Consider the following 19587-nt stretch of genomic DNA (forward strand, 5'->3'; position numbering starts at 1 on the left):
AAATGGCTGTAATTCCTATATGGTTAATGTGATATTTTTGTTAAACCCCTTGAATTTTTGTTAAAACCCTCGAATTAAAGATGAAAGTCTATACTTCAATCACATCTTGATGGCTTCATTTCAAATCCATTGTGGTGGTATACAGAGACAAAATTACAAAAATTGTGTCACTGTCCAAATACATATGCACCTAACTGTAGATAAAAAGCTGTACAAATCTGCAAATTAGACATTATTCAAGTCTATTTTAGTCAAATAGAGGCTTAATTGATGGTAACAAACATGGTAACAAAGAATGAAATAGCTACCAATCCAGTTTAAGCACAGTGTACACTCTGATTCTTTCTGCCCCTACACATGGAGAACGTATACTGAAGTGTCACACAGAAGGAGCGTGTTCAGAGTTTACACACTCAGAATCCTGAATGGAGATTCAGCCTGTGTCTTGCTCCAGGTCAATTCCCTAGGATGGATAGCTGATGTCACAGGGCATTGAACATGGTGTTTCTGGTTAAATCACAGTCTCCCCTAATCAGTTCAATATCCTGTTCCAAATTGCACTCTCATTAATACTAAGATAACTGATGATGTCGATATTCAGCAGCTTAGAAAAAAATTTGTATTGATAAAGAAGACTAAAAATGTAACAGACGAGAAATGAAAGAAACAGTTAAGGTACAGGGATAATCCCTGTCTCTCGCAATTTGTTTTTTACTATCATCATAACTGTCATACTTAGGACAGAGCAGTGTAGGGCTGCAAGTAATGGTTATTTTCATCATTGATTAATCTACAGATTAATGTATCTTTTTCACGATTATTTGATGAATCTTTTGAATCAGAGAATAATCTGAAAAATAGATTATAAATAATCTAATAATAAACTGAACCTGAATCAAATTTCCCAGAGCCAAATTTAACATATTTAACCTGCTTTTCTGGCTCCAAAGCCTAAAAGACATTCAGTGCGCTGTTATATAAAAACCAAGATAACCAGCAAATAGTTGTACTTTAGAAGCTAAAACCAGTGGATTTTGGCATGTTTACTTAAATAAGTACAAAAACAACTAGAAAATTCGCTCAGTGAAGCACAGACCTCCGCCAAGGCCAATGTCAAACAACATACACCAGACTTCAGAGGAAAAAATTCAAATTCATAATAAATAATCCAGATCGGTCCCAAAATTTAATGGGTTCTTCCCTGGCCCATGCCCCATCTCTCCACCAAGTTTGGTGCAAATCAGTTCCGATAGCTTCTGTGTAATCCTGTTTACAAAGAAAAACAAACAGACACGGGTGATCACATAATCTCCTTGGCGGAAGAAACTAGAATGGCACTCAGTAGAGTGCGTACCTCCGCAAAGGTGAAAAAAGCCCTATCTTGCAATGTCAAGGAAAGTGATTAAAAAATTCCTGGATCCGCCCCCTTTAACCAGAGCCACACCAAAATGTAATGGGTTCATCCCTGGCCAATGGTCCATCCCTCCACCAAGTTTGGTGCAAATTGGTTCAGTACTTTTTGCGAAATCCTGCTGACAAATAAACAAACCAACAGACGGGTGAAATCATAACCTCCTTGGCAGAGGTAATTAAGTGCTTGTCAGCATTTTTGCCAGTTAATTGTCTGTTGATCAACTGGTCAGTTGATAGACTAATTTATATACACAATATACTGTATATCTGTTATGGCTTCTGTTTACTCAACATTTATGCTGCTTCACATTGTTTGCCTCACTTCGCTCCTCAGACTAATACACCTTTTCATTGCCTGTTAAACAGTGTGAGTAAATGTATCCCATTTAATTGAAACTGTTCAAGTATGTGATATGTGCAAAGTCTTGAAGATGCTCTTGCCTACAATATGTGTCTATCAGTGTGTATCTTCGTGTGTGTGTGTGTGTGTGTGTGTGTGTGTGTGTGTGTGTGTGTGTGTGTGTGTGAAGATTTTGAGATTTAGTGTATGTTGTTTGTGTTATGAAATGTAAGAAATAAACTTAATATTCCATGATTGAAGTCAGAGTCAAAGCTCTGACATCCAACACATCAAAAAACATGAAAGATATTAGCTTTTTTTGTGGAATCACAGACACTGCATTGCCTTATCAGTCATACACTCACTATATATTTTGGGTATCATTAGCATTTATAAGGAACCAATGAATGGTTTACAGTATACACTTTATAACACGATATAATGTAGTTGTAGCAGATATAAGAACAATATTAAGCATTAATCAGTGTTTTTGTTAACAACTACAACTTCTCCTATGAAGCATTTATAACTGGTGTATAAAAGGATATTGAACATTTGATAACAATATATATATATATATATATATATATATATATATATATATATATATATATATTTTTTTTTTTTTTTTTTTTAGTAGCTAATTTGCTATATGTTGGCTTTGAACAATCTGTGTGTTATAAAGCATTTATTAACTATTCACATGTACAGTAGGAATAGAACTACTGAAAATATATAATAATATTAGGTTACAGCTATTTTATACTGTGATATCAAACATTCATTTACAGTTTGCTTTATATCTTCTACAACTACATTATGGTGTGTCATAAACCAATTATTATTTGTTAATATACTGGTTATAAATGCTAAAAAAGGGTTTGGGTTCAAATAAAGTGCATATTAGCATATTTGGAAAGATTATTGTGACAAGTTACGGGGGCATTTTTCTTTGGTACAGTGGTTTTGTTTAAAACAAACTTACTTTGACATCCCAAGAGTGTTTATTGCCCCTGCTGTTTGAATTAATTGGCAGTTTTGAGGCTTGATTTCAGACTTTTTATTGCACTGTGCCCAGGCAAAACAGAACTCAAAGGGACAAAACAGCAGCTCTGTTTGCCGTTTTTAGTTAACGTGGCAGAATCACGGCCCTCAAATGAATGGAAGCAGGTCAAAAACAGCCGATTGACATGGCCGTGGGCATCGGGAACATTTAGTACTGCTCATGTATCATATGAGCATACTGCATTGTGTGCTATGTATGCACTGGTATCAATTACAGTACTATTGCTTGATGTCACTTTTTTATTCCCATAGTTATAAACTTTTTTTTGGTTCTAAAATTTTTGTGTATTTTATTCATGTCACTTAATGTCCTGTCATCTTGTAATCTGGTACTAAACACTGCTGTCATTTGTTAATGCAGAATAGAATTATATTTTTGTAAATGATTGTACAATCTGATCAGCTGTGAAGAGAATGGGTATTGAACTAACATAACAGTTTCACTTTGCATCAGCCTGTACAGTACATTCGACATGCTCGTTACAGTGGAAGGACATTTCACACTGGCAGAAAAAATGTTATAATGTTTTTTAAAGTATCAATCACATTTTCAAACCACAAGCACCTCATATCATGTAGGAATGACACCCTCTCCAGCACCTAATGATGATGTCAGTGTTAATGTAATGATAAAAATTGCCATTATTGTTTATTCTGTTTGTGAAAAGGAATATATTTGAGATTAGTTTTTTCAAATAATGTTTTTCTGTTAGATTTTTAACTGATGTTAAAGGTTTTAACTGCTTAAAAGGTTACTTTGTATTCCAGTAGATCACTGAATTCTTAATATGCTCTAAAAAAAATCACAACTGCAGCTAAAATATATCAGTAACCACAAGATACAACAGTGAGTAAAGAGTTGTTGCATTGGATGTACTAACAGTATGACTTGAAGTTTTCGCATCTTGTACTCTTTTACACGACTTACTAAACTATTTATTTACACTTGCTAGTGATAGTAAAGAATGATATGTTGTTAGTTGCGAAGTAACAACATAAAATATGGTATACATATAGATCATTGTATGTATATACAGTATTGTGTTGCCTTATTGAAGGAGATGTATTATGTTTTGTGTGAATAAATACAAAGTCTACTGTTGAAAGTCTATTTTTATTGGCAAGTAATTTGCTGTATGTACCTTTTGAATGAAAGACACAATTGAAGAGTGTGAGTTTTACATAGTAAATCAACATTTGTATTTTAACAACCATAATATTAAGAGAAGACGAATTATCATTATTATTATTATTATTATTATTATTATTATTGAACATAAACCAGTAAGAAGTATTCAGATCTTTTACTTAAGTAAAAACAATAAAACAATGTAAAAGTATTTCATTAAAGGTAAAAGTATTCAAAGTGTTATTGATAGTATTAATAGTTAAAAGTAACAAAAATAACAGCAGTCATTGTGGAGGCAGAATGGCCCCTGCCATTGTTACAGGTTATAGATTTATCATTGGATTATTAGACTGATCCACTGATCCATCCATGTTGTAACTGGTCCAGGTGGCACTAATTTTAATTTACAGTTTGGAAGTTTTATGTAAAGTATTTGGAAATACTCAAGTAAAGTACAAGTGCCTGAAAATTGTATTTAAGTACAGTACTAGAGAAAATGTATTTAGATGTTTTTGGAGACAAAATCCTTTGAATTTGGTCTTTGTTCTGTGCAAAAATACATTTGCAAGCTCAGCTGAAGTTATTATGAGGCTTTCTCAGTAGTTAGCCTTTCAAGTGGGTATTTTTCAAAATAATAGTATTTTTAAAATGAGATTCAGCATGTTACAGATCAGTGTTTTTTTTTTTTTTGTGGGTTCATGGAAACACAAAAAGGGAATTTCATAGTGAAAGGAATAATTCTGGAAGAGAATCATTTGATTTGAATTACTCAGACTACTGGAAGCTCATATTACCTGTGGCTGATGTTTGGAAATCATTTCTACATAAAACAAGGACGGTAGATTTAGGCCATCATCTTTTCCTGACACTAGGAAAGGATCTCTTCACTTCCAGTGTGGGACAGAGGAATGATTACAGTGACCAATAACTTAGTGTACAAATGGGCATGTGAGTATTGTATTAAGACAGCCTTGAAAAACTGTGAACCTATCCTTAACCTGTCTGAAGCCTCTGCTCAGTTCCAGGTCTTATCCAGCAGGGGCCACACTATGTGTTGGTTTTACTGAGTAAGTATCAAATGTCCTGAGCTATTATTTTACTTATACCTACTGTGGAACAACACCAACTGCAATCAGATAAGGAAAGAGTTGTAGCGGCAGATGTATCAGTAATATGAGATTATCATGTAGAGAGTTTGGTTTAAGGTCTTTCATCCGTCACACTATGTTTACGCTGCTGTTTATCGATTTCATCTGCTGTAAAATAATTATCATCTTTTCAGTATACTCTAAAATCAGTTTGTGGTAAGAAAATAAATAAACAGTAAGATTGTGTAAATTAAAATGGTTTTATTGTATAATAGCTCAAAATAGAATTTAACACAATCACTTCTGGATCAATTTTATGCTGAAAGAGGATTTTGGACGTTAGGCGAGAAATCTGGATGAGTGTACTGTATATGTACCGCAAGATGGACAACCCAGTCCAAGTTACTGAAAGCTAAGCAAAAGGGTTGTTTACATCAATCACTTTGACTTACAGAGCCCAAACAAGCAGGAATTTCGTTTAGTATCAGTCTCAAGGCAGAGTTTCATCTGCTTGGAAAAAGTATGGTTCAGTGAGTGGAACATGTAGACAGGAAACATGACAAATACCCTGGAGGTCTGCTCTCCTCTTTAAATATCTGTTCGTGGACCAAATCAGGTTTTCTTCAGTTTCAGTCCAGTGGTCATCAGCAGCTCAGACTCATTTGTTTCTCCTGTGTTCGCTGCCTGTGTAGCAGGAGTATGATTGTCCAGTTTTTCTTCCCTGGTTAGGGTTTAGGCATTCTCTACAATACATCTTAACACAGAAACAATGTCAATGTATACTTTATACTTTATATAAAATAAATACGAATCTCTTTCTACACCACTTCTCTGATCTATGACTTCTTTCTTCTAGCTGTGATTTATAAAGTGTATATTTGACATTGTGTTTGTCTGTATGTATGTGTCAGTGTTACTGTGTATCTTGAGTGTCCACAGATGTAATTATCTCAGCAGTCTTCATGTAATAGCAGTTTCTCATTCTGCTTTGGCTGATGTTTGTTGCTCCCTTCAGTATTTTGATTGATGATCGGAGCCTTGGGACTTTTGATTTCCTGGAGGAGGCTACTGTGGAGCTTTTCTGCCCCCTCACTGGGCTGAGTTTTCAAGCCCTGGCCTGCCAATAGCAGCAGTATCAGTGCGAGGAGCAGAAGTGTAACCGCTATGGAGATCAACTCTTGGCTTAGGTGCAGTCTGGGCTCAGGTTCTTGGACGTCCTTTGTCCTGAATGAAACACACTGAGGCTTTCTGCTCTCTCTTGATCTCCGGTTGGCATACTTGGTGTCCTCACTGATCCCTAAATGTAGACACACACGATAAAATGTCTCTGCCTGCAGGTGGGTCAGGTTGAAACTCTGCGTGCCGGCCAGTACGCGTGTGGTGTATGTTGGAGTGTGTCCATTTGAGTATATGGCTTGCCAGGACAGGCGAGTTGAGGGTAGGTTGCGCCCACTCTGCCAGGACAGGATAGCGTAGTATTGTCCGACTTCCCTCACCTCCAACCTGGCATCCACTCTGAATAATGGAAATTCTTTCAGATTAGCAGACATGCCCCTTTCTCTTTTCTTTTCTCTGCTATGCACACCCACAGTAACACTGCGTGTGTCTGCTCCTAGCACATTCTCAGCTACACAGGTATACAATCCCGCCTCGCTGGGAGTGACCTTGTTGATCTCCAGAGTTCCCTCAGGCAGTAGCCGGTAGTGTTTGGAGGGGTTACAGGGATGATCATCTTGAGCCCGGCTGTGAGAGATGCTGGAGGCAGATGTGTGGTTGAATCCCTCAGAGGTTGTCAGGCTGTGACAGGGAGCAGGAGCTGGTAAACTTTTGGTTGCATGGCTGGGGGCAGGACGAAGTCTCAGCCCAGAGGGAGTTACCCAGTACAGTTCAGGCTGTGGATCTGCAAGACCTCTACAGTGCAAAACCAGTTTACCTCCTTCTCTTACTCCTACATAGGAGGGGAGGGAGCTGGTGGGTATCAAGGGGAGGCAGGAGGCCGACATCTCCCTGGAGGACACCTCTCTCACCCTGCGAGCTCTCAGCTCTGGTGGCTCAGAGCACAAGGTGGCCTGGGGTTGGATGAAACGCACCATCCGAGCTGTTCGGGTATATGTTTGTGTGTCTTTCTCAGTGTGAGGGTGAGAGTCCTCCTCTGCAGCCCAGTGAAACAGGCAGTCACATCGTAGTGGGTTGGAGTGTAAACTGACCTCCCGAAGACTGGGCAGGGAGAGCATGATGTGCTTGTGCAGAGCGCTGAGAGAGTTGGAGTTCAGCATTAGAGTCTCGAGCCTGCTTAGCTGGAGGAAAGCCTGTGGATGAATGTAGGAGAGACGTGGATTGTTGGTGATCTCCAGCTTGGTGAGCTCTGGAAGATTCTCAATGGCAGCTTTCTCAATAGAAACAAGCTCCTCCATGTTGTTCAGGCCGAGCTCCTTCAGGTGGATCATGTCTCGGAAATCTCCCGTCTCGATTAGTTTGATGCGGTTCTTGTTGAGGTCGAGGAACTTCAGCCCTGGCACTCTCCTCAGGGCCTGTGTGGGAACCTTGGTCAGAAGGTTATCATAGAAGGAGAGGCTCTCCAGGCCATCCAACCCTTCGAGTGCTTTTTCAGCTAGGCCTCTCAGACCCATACCACCAAGGACAAGACTCCGGAGGGATTTTAGGGCCGGGAAACCTCGCTCAGGAAGGGCTTCCACAGGGTTCCCCCCAAGCATGAGAACTTCCAAGCGGGGCAAAGCCCTGAACCATCGAGGGTCAACGGTAGTGAGTCTGTTGTTGTTGATATGAAGGCGCAGTAGGGAGTCCAGACCGGTGAAGGCTCCAGGTGCCATTAAGTGTAAGTTGTTGTGGCTGAGAAAGAGTTCCTGCAAAGCCGGCAGTGAGGAGAATGAGGCCTCAGGGAGGTGACTGAGATGGTTTTCCTCCAGGTGTAGAGACAGCAGTGAGGGCAGGGACAAGTTCTGAGTTATTGTCCTGACATTGCTGAAGCGATTCTGAGAAAGGTCAAGGTCGGTGAGATTGGGGAGTCCGTGCAGAACCACAGTGTTGAGCTCAGACAGGAGGTTACTCTGCAGGCGCAGGGTGTGTGTGTTCAGGGGTATGGGTAAGGGGAGCTTGGTCAACAGCAGGTCGTTGCAGTCCACAGTGGGAGCTTCATGGTAGACTGAATCAGGAGAGAACCATGGCTTGATCTGGCACACACACCGTGCTGGGCAGGAGACATGCCATGGTAGTGTGTGAGGTATCGAGCCCACAGTGACGGGCACAAACACGCCAACAAACACACACAGGAGACACTGTGACTGTAGAAGCACTAAAGTCGGCCTCATAATCCTCACAGGTCACAGGAGCTTATTCAGACAAGGTGAGGAAGAGTTTGTTATAAGGAACTGAGATTAATCATTTAGACCAGAGATGTGTGTGAAGTCTTGTTATTAAGTTTCAAGGTGTGCGTGCAAACTGGAAAATGTAGGCCAGGTGGTGCAGTGTCATCATTCCTGAAGTGGTTACCAATTAAAGAGGGATTATATTGTTGACAGCATTCTACACAGACTTCAGACAGAAAAAAAACCTGAAAAGTGTGTCTTTCCTTTGTACCTAAGATTGCCTCTGTTCTACTAAGAGTGTTTTTATGTGTAACTTTGATTGCAGTGGCGGATCAGGGATTGCACAATGGCTGTAGCTCAATAATGGCCCTCGTTGTCACACCATTCATCTCACATTCTGGCCACAGGTGGAGGACTCGCGGCTTGCAGCGTGGCGGCTCACTGTTTCGTCAGAAAAAGAATAGAAGAAAGAAACAGAGATTCAGAGAGAAACATAAAAAAAAAAGACTAAAGACTAAAATCAGCTGTTTAATGCAGTCTAATGCAACTGAATGTGTCATTTAAATACAAACACATTTTTAAAGCATTATTGCTCATCAATTCCAAAAATCAAGCGTCTGGGAATTTACAATACATTTGGGTTTTACATTTGATAATTTAGCAAGGTGACATGGAGTTTTCATGGATGTATTATGCAGACCCATAAAAGCAGAAATGCTCTATACCTGACGATGGATGAGAAAGAAGATAAAGGTATAGAAAAAAAAGATGTAGAGGGGAGTCTCTATTTTCCAAAGGAAATCTACCCTTGACTGTAGCATCACATTTAGACATGGAAAGAGGTATGACAAAAAATGAAGACAATCATGAGAATAAAGCGAGAAAAAGAAGGAGAGATCGTATGGAGGATACGGGAGGAAGAAACAGAGAGAAACAGTGCTCTGCTCCGTGTTACTTTGAGCCCACAGGAGAATAGGTAAATATGCAGGCGTGATGAAATCGTGTAGCATGTTAATATTTCATGTCAGCACTTTACAGTCAGTGCCTGTTAGAACATAGCGTCCCACAAATGTTATTTATTATTTAACAGTTAAAAAGACTCAAAGGATCTATCGGAGCTATATCAATATTTAGATTACATCATTTGGCAGACTCTCATATCTATAACGACTTACTGCTAAGTATTTGTGGTAGAATTAACTGATTGTAGACATTTGGTAGCAATAGTGGAAAAATACCCTGCAAGGGGAATTTTATGTGTTGTATTCACAAGTGTCAACCTGCTCTCATCAGCAGATTTTAATTGAATAAAACATTTGATTCAAGTTATTCTGAAGCAAACAGTCGCTTATTTATAAATTAAAAGAGACAGGTAGCAACATTATTTTTCATTTAGAGTTGTTTTTATGTCCAACTGATTAATATAATATTAATCAGTATTCCATATTAACCATATTCACTCTCTTTTAGCTCTGTTTTTGGTCTCCTCCAACTCCTGAGAGAATTATAAGCCTCTTTACCATCTAAATGCTCCACTATGTTCACCAGCTAGTCACTAACTTTGTCTGTCTGGCCGGAGCATTTAGATGGATTTTAGGGGTCAGTTACCGTTTGTGGCTGAAAACTATGCTGATACGAGCGGTCAGAGTGAACATACAGTAAAACGTGGGGAGTAAAACCAAAACAATGAGCTGAAAGATGCTAAAATATTTCATAGAGCTGAGGGGAACTACTGAGTCAGGTGATAATTCTCTCTAGGTTCAAAACTATGAATGACACTTTTAGCATTGCACATGCAGTTTGTCATTTAATTCATTGTTGATATAAAAATATTACTTAATGTGGCTTTAAGTTTCACCGGCTTCATTAGGATCTCCATGCTATGAATATGATGCCACTTACCGAACTGCAGGTATGCTAAAACTATTCATTCAATACCTTAAAGCTCCAGTGTGCAGAATTCTTATGTGATTGTGATCTTTCAAAGGATTTTGATTATGTTCTTTTCAAAGAGAAATTAGACAATCCAAGTTAAAATTAATGCAGCTGTGTTGGTTTTAGCTCATTATTCTCAGTCTTGCCGTTGGGACTACTACCTCTAGGAGTCGCCAAATTTAGGAATTTACAGGTTGGTCACAAAGAAGCTTTAAAACAAGCTGCAGCTGGTTGAATCTTCACTGAAAATGGGCAAAATATACATTGTTTGAAAGCAGATCATTCTTTAAACTGTATTTTGGGATGTTCTATTTTTGGGCTTTTGCACAGAAGAAGAGAATGTTTGTTAATGGTTTAAATTACATTATTAGAGTATTACTGACAACACCTAAACTGGTCTGTTGTACGAGGTATTTAATGTGAAGGAATTTTACACTCTGGATGAATTTGTCTTGTGAATGCAAATCAAAACCCAAGTGCTGGTTGTGGTAATGACATGCATGCAAATTAAGCGAGCTTGATGTGCAGTCATCTTCATTTTTATGCAATGAATTCTACACTAACATTTTCATCAGATTATTACTATATGTGAATTGTATATGGGCTGCAAATATATAACCTATATGTAATGTATTTAGTGCTTTAATCCAAAGTGCTTTACAATTTGCCTTAAACACACTCACACACCGGTGACAGCAATTTACCTTTAATGGCAATGTCAAAGTGTCCTTTCTCAAGGATACTTATTGAATTAGATATTGGGAGAGTGATGTATTACTGTCCCTGGTCTTTTAAATATTAATTTAAATGCTTTTTTCACCCCGGATGAAGAAGAAAGAATCTGCGGGTCCCACTGGAGCCATATTAGATTTTTAATGATTTTTTAACACATAAAAAAAATGTCAACAACATTGGATAGTAAGCACAAAATATCATTAGTCATTAGTACTGGTATCTAATGCATGAGAAACACTCACACACACATGCTGAGAAGCCATGCAAGGCTTACCGCATTGTTGCCATGGAAACAAATCTCCTATCCTCACTCTGTCTTAGTGTTTTGAGATTTAGTTTGGAATTTGTTTTGGTCCAATCTGTGTATCAGTTGATAAGAACACGGATGAAACAACAGTGACGGGACTGAGGAAACGTCTATCATTACTACATTTTTGAGGCTGCAAAACTGCATTTCATCAATCTCCATTTATTCTGCAAAAAACAGCTGTGTCCAGTGTCTGTGACGAAGTTCTGTGTGATAATCAATAAACTTGCATATTCCAGTTCCATCCTACCAGCTGAGGTCTGCAGTGTACATGACTAACAGGAAGTACTGTACAACTTTACTAAACTTGGACGTCTATTAGCAGATGAGGAGAAAGTGTGGAGAGATGTAGTTTTTACCAGTAACAAGGAGAAAGAATTGAAAAATGATTCAATGACACATTTATTGAGGGGAAGAGAAAAGCTATTAGCGTTCAAAAACCATGTAATTTAGTTAATAATCTGAGCAGCAAGAAGTGGGCACTTTGTGTGTGAATATGTTTGTGTGTGCTAAGTGCACCATGTTATCCAATCACTGAGTCAATTTAATGTCTGAGCTGTAACAGTAAAAACACAGGAGTAGTTCTCGCCTCATGGGGCTCATCTTACTCTTTTATAAGCCATTCACTCTCATCTCCACTCTCTCATCTTTTCATATGCAACCTGATCAATAATGGATTCATCATTTAATTTTGATGTCCCTTCATTTTTGTCATTTGCTCTCAAAAGCTTGTAGTGGTTTTAGCAGTTTCAGGAAAGCAGAACTGTGTGCTGATGCATGTGTATACAAAGGACTTGTGCTGCCTTGCAATTTCAACAATTCAGAAAACGATTGTGAAATAGATCTGTATGACTCAGCAGCTACTTTCATGACTCCGTCTCCTCCCAGCTCTGCACAGTCTTTTTGCTCTGGATAGATAGAGAAATTTTCTGCTCTTGGTGGCCATTATTACCCCCCCCTCACTCTTCTGACTCAGATTTCTTTGAAAGTTTATTATATGACTGTACAGTAGCTCACATGTTATCCACAGCAGCAGCCTGGCCATTGAAGGATGAGTAATAGTTACAAAAAGACTAAGATGCACTGACCTTAATCCACAATCTGAAGTGGCCCCTGCAACTGAAGGTTCATTCACAGCTGAGTATTGAGACAAAAGTATAGATTATGTTTCTGCAAGTCGCACGGTAAATGGATTGTGTGTCCAATCTCTCTTAGATACTGTTCATTCAATGGCCATGGAGAAACCTTGGAAAAATTAGTTAATCGATAAATCAATCGTCAAATTAATCAGCAACTATTTTGATAATAATCGTTTTAGTATTTTTTCAAGTGAAAATGCTAAACATTTGCTGGTTCCCGCTTCTAAACTGGTTTGAAAAAACACGACGTTTGAAGATGTCGCCTTGAACTCTGGGTAATTATAACAGGCATTTTTAACTATTTTCTGACAATTTATAGACAAAACAATTAATCAGTTAACCGAGAAAATAATAAGATAAACCGATAATGAAAATATTTGTTAATTGTAGCCCTAATCCGGATCATTCAATCACATTTTAATATTTAATTTAACCTCACCTCAATTATAAATTTAACCTTCACCCCACTAGTCCGTGTATTTTGCAAATAATCTAAATTATAGGCAAAAATGTAAGAATAATTTAAAATGACGTACACACTTGATGTACCATGTAGTCAATAAAATCACTATATGTATTGGACACCATTACTTACTCTATGTCAAAACAGTTACTATATTTGGTATTGTTGCTTTCTACAAAACCTGTTCCTCACTTAACATAGTCCAAACAGAAAGTCTGTTCAAACTTCACCGAAGCGCTAATACAGATGTGAATTAATGAGGACTTTAAAGGCATCTGCCAAACCTGTCAATCTTTCAAAAGATACTACTTAGCATATCAAATAGTATTTGTGGATTGTTGGACTTTCATATTTTTCCTCAAGCCAAAACATGTACTGTAGGTTTCTGGATCCATGTGTCCGTTGGACAGAATTTTCTTTTTTTTTTTTCGTCATAACCAATTTTGAACATTATTTTCTCATACACATAAACCTCCATCACTAACCACACACTGAATCTAAAAAAAAAAAAAAAAAAAAAAAAAAATTGCATTTGATTGGTTACCTTTGTTTGACTTTATTGGCAGTTTGTCATTTGTGCGAGCATCTCACTTGACTTACCTTACACATAACAAACTCAGCATCTGTTTACGTTCAACTCTGTTAGTTACCTTTAATGATTAGGGGGATGTAACAGACACTTAGTAGATACAACAGAGGAAAACAGTCAGATACAGTGATACCTAGAGCTGGGAAAAAGAGGCTTCAAAGCATAAATTAAAAACCTACACACTCACATACATACAAAATCACGAACCTTTGCTTTCTAACTTCTGAATTTCTTTTGGTGTAATTTTGGCTTTTGGACAGAAAATCTAACATTAGACATGCTAAACTAAAGATCTTTTTTACTTTCTTAAAGCTCTCATTGCAATATAACTTGTGTTGTGCAATTCTAGATTTAACTAAGACAATTAGGTGTTGGATAATTAATTAGATGGTAGTCTCTGTCGTCTAATGAGTAACTATCAGCAAGTCAGTGGCTTTAAAGTTTTCACACTCCCTATTGAGGTGAAAAAGAAATTATAATTGTGATATGTTATTGTTGAAACGTCACATTCTGCAGGGGTTAAAGCCATGCCTCTCCCTGGTCTCCATTTGACTTTTTCCAGTCTAACAGAGAGAGAGAGAGCTAGAGAAAAGCTTTTAAGACCTACATTTTTTAATGGCTAGAGGAAGAAAATAGGTAAGGAGAAGAAATACATGCTTTCATGAGAGGGTCCATTTCATAAGGTTTGTTTTTACTGTGCTGCTGTGACACAGAGCGGCACTGCAACAGGGTGGAAGAGAGAGAGCAGGAGAGGGGGATATATGACAGAGATAGAGGTGCTGTATGCAGATCCTGAAAAAATCAAAACAAAAAATCAAAACAGACGCATTGCCCTACAGCTGAATCTGTTCCAGGATGCACACAGGCGCACATATACACAAACTTATGATTTATCCCCCCCCCTCTGCCCACCCCCGTGCTTCTCCATTTCCAACATACACCTGCTACCATCACCTTTAAATCAATACTGCTTTCACTCAGAGTGATTGTGTGTGCATGCGTTCACAGCTTCTTGTCTGTGTGAGTGCTCTAGTGTCCTGTTTGCTTAGAAAATTCTATCAACATATTTTGCGTTTTTTCTTACCGCAACAGAAGCACCGACTACATCTCTCTCTCAGTCGTTTCTTGCCTTCTTCATTTGCTGTCAGTCTTTCTCTGGAAATGTCTCATGTGCTGGGTTGCTTTTTCTTCTTCTCTTCTTCTCTCAGTCACACGTTTGTGGATCTCTAAAGATTCCTGAAATATCACCTCCCTAGCTCTCCTTCTCTCTGGAGATGTAGAGAAAACTGGCACAGACTGACTCTTTCTCTCTTTCTCTCTCTTACTCTCTTTCTCCCTCCAGCTAAAGAGATGAGGTGTGTTCTGCAGCAGAGCTTCTGTCCCTCTCATCTCTCCTCCTCTCTTTCTGCTGCCTGCCTCACTCTCTCACTCTTTCTCTTTTCCTGTGTCACAAGCTGAAGGAAAACCACTTGTGTTAGTTACATTTTGTTATTTTTGCTGGATGAGAAGTTTTCTTTGGCTCCTGGCGGCACTTCGGTTTTCTGCCATCGTCTGCAGATTAAAGTCCACACGTAACAAAACAGCAGAGACAAATCATCATTTTAGTATTTCCGTGTCTCTAGTACAGCATTAATACACTGCTGATTGTCTTAAATTGAAACTTTTTTTGAAGGGGTTGGCTGACGCTGTGTCTCAACATTTCATTAAACAGACCTGCTGAATTTCATTTCTATTAGATTTCAATGCGGAATTGTCTCTACATCCTTACAAATCCCTAGTGCAAACTGCATAACATGATTTCAGATAAAGATTTTGCACTTTGTGAACTCAACTTCAAGCTTCAATAAGGCTGAAATATTTATGGTGCTTAAAGGAGAAAGCAGTATAGAAAAGAAGCATTTTACTGTGGGTGCTGAAGGTCTATAGAGGGAATGTAAATTGACTTTGGGTTTTTAGTTGTTTATTACATTTCTCTGATTCCAATAGTTTTGTTACATTTCCTGATTCTGTAGTTTTCATATTGTCTTTTTAAAGGCGGAACAGCTCTCCTAACAGCTTCTGTATCATAATTCCACATTGACCGGTGGTGGCAACTGATGGTAAGTTATGTATGAAAGAAAAGTAATTTAAACCAGTATGGGTGCAGAAAATGGGAAGCTCAGACTTACTGCAGCATCCAAACATTTTCAACAACATCAACATCAGCCTTGACCACGGTGTCATCACATCACAAAACAGATGAACTTTTCAACAGTGATTAGTAACGGTTTTGAAAGGCAGAGACAAATGATATTGTCCGGCTACAAGGGCATCAGATCAGGAAACGGTTCTATCTGTTGTTCTGAAGGGCAGTCACAAGAAACTGTTGTGTTTACAGATTGTTTTTCACTGCCCCCAAGGAGCAAAAAATCAGTTAATGCAAGCTGAGAGATACTTTTCTCTCTCTCGCTCTCTCTCTCTATGGGTACATCAAAGGTCTCCTTCCCAGTGTGTCATGTGCTGCAAGTAAAATAGAAAAATTACTAAAAGAAGACTAAATAAATAAGTCGACTCTACAAAACAAAGCAATTTTTCATAAAACGGATCCTTCACTGCCCACTCTCATCTGTATTACTGCAAAGCACAACTCTTAACCCCTCACCAAATTCTACATAATGCAGTATACTACTTCTCAGTCCTGATATGCATGGAAACTATTCTACCTGTAGTAACAGTCCACCCATGTCTTCCTGCATTAGTAGCATATCAAGAAAAATATATTTTGCCATTGATGAATTCTGAGACTATATATGTCAAAATGGATCGCAAATGTATATGGATATTCTGCATTTCTGTGAGAATGGGGTCTTACAAGCCACAACCATTTATTACAGAGTAACGGTTACGATGCAGCATGAGGTCAAGCTTACAGCAGCAACAATATTATTCTATTATTATAACAGTTATGGATCAGTCATTACCAGAGGGTATGTGGGGAGCAACATTACACCCAAAATATGCATTAAAGACAAAATTATTTCATTATTTCAATCTCACTACCTTATTTGCCCAACTAGGCTGTACTGATTGCTGTAAATGTATTCAAAGTGGTGTAAAGACAAAATTCAGTGAAAGTTTTATGTAATGTCTGCGTCAAACATTTTTAAACATTCAGATAGTCTGAAATGACATGACATTCCGTTTTTACTGGGTCAAACGACGCTGGCAGCTGACGGAAACTTGCACGAGAGCATACATTTTTTTTATTTTAGCACTTACAGAGATTATTAAATGAAGTGCTTGTGAAGAGTCGAAGAGAGGTGTATGTAAATACAGTCTCTGGTCAGTGATGAATAACACACTGCTGAATCGAGTGCTGAGTGTCTATGTGAGCCTTTTTGTGTTCTTGTGTATTTTTGCTTGAGACAATTTGAGGATCAGTTGAAAAGAGTGTAACTACAGAAAAGCCGTTTTTCTCTGTGGTGTGATCTAATACATGCAGCATAAATACTCTAATTTCAAGTTCATGTTCAGTTTGAGGCCATTGCATACTTTGAGACATCTTGGGGCCTGTGACAGTTTGGTGGTGCTTCTGTTTCATGGTATAGGATTCACCTTTTTGCATTTATGATCACTGACCTTTCCCTAATGGAAAAAAAAAAAACTCTTTCAGCTTGCTATTCATCCTTTCCCTTTTCTTTTAATTGGAGTTCACATTTACAGAAAGCAATGGTACGGAAGATGTGTGTGCAGTAAGTGGGTGTGTGGTAACTGAAAATCAGCCATAGTGGTTGTGAAAGAAAAGAAAAACAGGACAGAGAGGAGCCACTGCAGAATATACTGTCAGACGAAAGAGCAGAAAAAGAGAGAATTTAAAGAGAGGAAGACAGAAGTCTGCTAACTTAGTAGTATAAAGCGTTTTTTGCAGTTTCAGGGCATTGTGTTTGTGTATATGTCTGTGTGTGTGTGTGTGTGTGTGTGTGTGTGTGTGTGTGTGTGTGTGTGTGTGTGTGTGTGTGTGTGAAACAGTCAGACTTCGCCTCTAATGGCTTTCCCCTTCCCCTTTGCTTGATTCATTCAGGAGCCAACACACAAAAGCACACACACCCACATGCACTGCTGACTGAAAGGCAGCAAGGATAAGTGGTAGCTAGCTGAAAGGAAGGGAACTAGAGGAGGTCGCCATAGCAACACTGGGGGGTTGTTTCTTTTATTGGAGAAAGAAAATCAGCTCTGCCTATCCTCCTATCTCTCTCTCCTCACTCTTTCAAATCTCCTGTCTCTATCACAAAAATCCACCACGAGATTCACGATAGCAGATTATGGCACAAGATGGCCTGTAACAGGTTGCGTGTGAAACTGTTTAATGAGAAGCATAGCATCCCTTCACTGTCACAGCATTTGAATTCTGTTCACAGGTGGACTGCTCCCCAGCTGGACCCGGGAACACTCAAGGACTCAAGGACAACCCTCCCACATTACAGCTGTATGTGAACGCGTGAACACAAAAACGTGGCAGAGAGAAAATGATTGAGAATTTGCTGCCATGGTGACAAGCCCAGCAGTATCTAATAGCAACTAGTTGTTGAGAAGGCTGCATTTTGTGGGAGGGATGGTGAGTGAAGGTGGAGGGGGCGGGAGCAAAGATGGATGGAGGGAAATGAACACTGAGTGCCTCTCATATTTTGAGCCGTATACACGCTACGATCACAGTTTTTTTCAATATGTGCAGAGTGACATCATGCTGTATGTACAGTTTTAAGGCTTTTTGTCATTCCAGCAGACTCAAACAGAAAAGAGAAAAACTAACAGAGGCTTTTTATGCCTTAAATATGCACTCGTCCATCTCTGAGGAAGTTCACAGAATCAAGAAAAATCACATGTACTCACTAATTGCACAACTTAATTGCACCAGTTCCCCTGCTAGGAGAGATCTGAAAATAGAAATTAATGTGTTATAATTGCAGAGCTTCTGTGTTTTTCTGGAGTATTTCATTTTATACACAAGTGCAGATGGGTGCATTCCAGTGGCTTCATCCTGTCCCTCCAACAGAACAGACAACACAAAGACAACATGACTAAACATGATTAATCATACATTCCATGTGTCACATTTGAATTAACTCACAGTGTGTTTTTGTGTGGGTTGGTGGGTTTATACATATATATATATATATATATTTGTGGGGTGTATTCATTGGATCTGAAAACCAGAAGTCCACTGTACTTGTGGCGTCCGACCGCTTTGCAGAGACCAAAATGCTGGACCCCTCAAGTTTAAGTGGCTTTTTGAGGTTAAGACTTAGTTTTAGGGTTCAGGTTTAAATAAGGATCAGGTTAGGCTCAGAATCAGGTGTACGTTAGGATAAAGGTTTGGGTTAGGCATTTAGTTGTAATGATTAAGGTTAGGGTAAGGGGGTAGGGAATGCATTATGTCAATGACTGGTCCCCAGGAATAGTAAAACAAATGTGTGTGTGTACTTGTATCATATTGTGAGGACCAGTTTGTGGTTTAAACGATTGGAGTGAGGACATTTTGGGAAAGTGAGGACATTTTGCCTGGTCCTCCCAACTTCAAATGGCTGTTTGAGGCTTAAGCCTTGGTTTTAGGGTTCAGGTTAGAATTAGGTGTAGGTTAGGGTTAAGGTAAGGGGCTAGGGAATGCATTATATCAATGAGTGTCCTCACAAAGATAGAAGTACAAATGTGTGTGTGTGTGTGTGTGTGTGTGTGTGTGTGTGTGTGTGTGTGTGTGTGTGTGTGTGTGTGTGTGTGTGTGTGTGTGTGTGCGTGCGCAGTATGCGGCTGTGTGTATTGCGTGGGAGATGGCAACAGGTCTGCGTTTATCTGCCGCTTCCATGTACATGGTTGAAATATTTAAAGAGACAGAGAGTTTGGTTTAAGGTTCAATAAATTCAATATAATTTATCTTTAAAGCAGTAAAGAGCAAGAGGTTAAGATCAGTTTCGACTGCAGCAGACTTGAAGCTTTTGACCACTTCGCAGATGACCACACTGAAGAGGGAACTAAACGGATCCAGGAAAAAAACAGTCTCTCATTCTCATACAACATCTCATAC

The 19587-nt window shown here is 38.8% G+C and overlaps 1 protein-coding gene across 1 annotated transcript; it reads right to left on the reverse strand.

Annotated features, from left to right (window-relative positions):
- Nucleotides 1–5985: 5985 nt before the first annotated feature.
- On the reverse strand, nucleotides 5986–8364 carry lrrn2 (leucine rich repeat neuronal 2). The gene has a single exon (XM_040158921.1). The coding sequence runs from the start codon at nucleotides 8362–8364 to the stop codon at nucleotides 5986–5988; it is 2379 nt and encodes a 792-aa protein (XP_040014855.1).
- Between the last annotated feature and the right edge of the window lie 11223 nt (nucleotides 8365–19587).

The sequence above is a fragment of the Xiphias gladius genome, chromosome 21, assembly GCF_016859285.1.
Source record: "Xiphias gladius isolate SHS-SW01 ecotype Sanya breed wild chromosome 21, ASM1685928v1, whole genome shotgun sequence".
Classification (NCBI taxonomy): Eukaryota; Metazoa; Chordata; class Actinopteri; order Istiophoriformes; family Xiphiidae; genus Xiphias; species Xiphias gladius.

Coding starts and splice junctions, on each gene's coding strand:
- lrrn2 (XM_040158921.1), bottom strand. CDS start 8,364: ATGAGGCCGACTTTAGTGCTTCTACAGTCACAGTGTCTCCTGTGTGTG.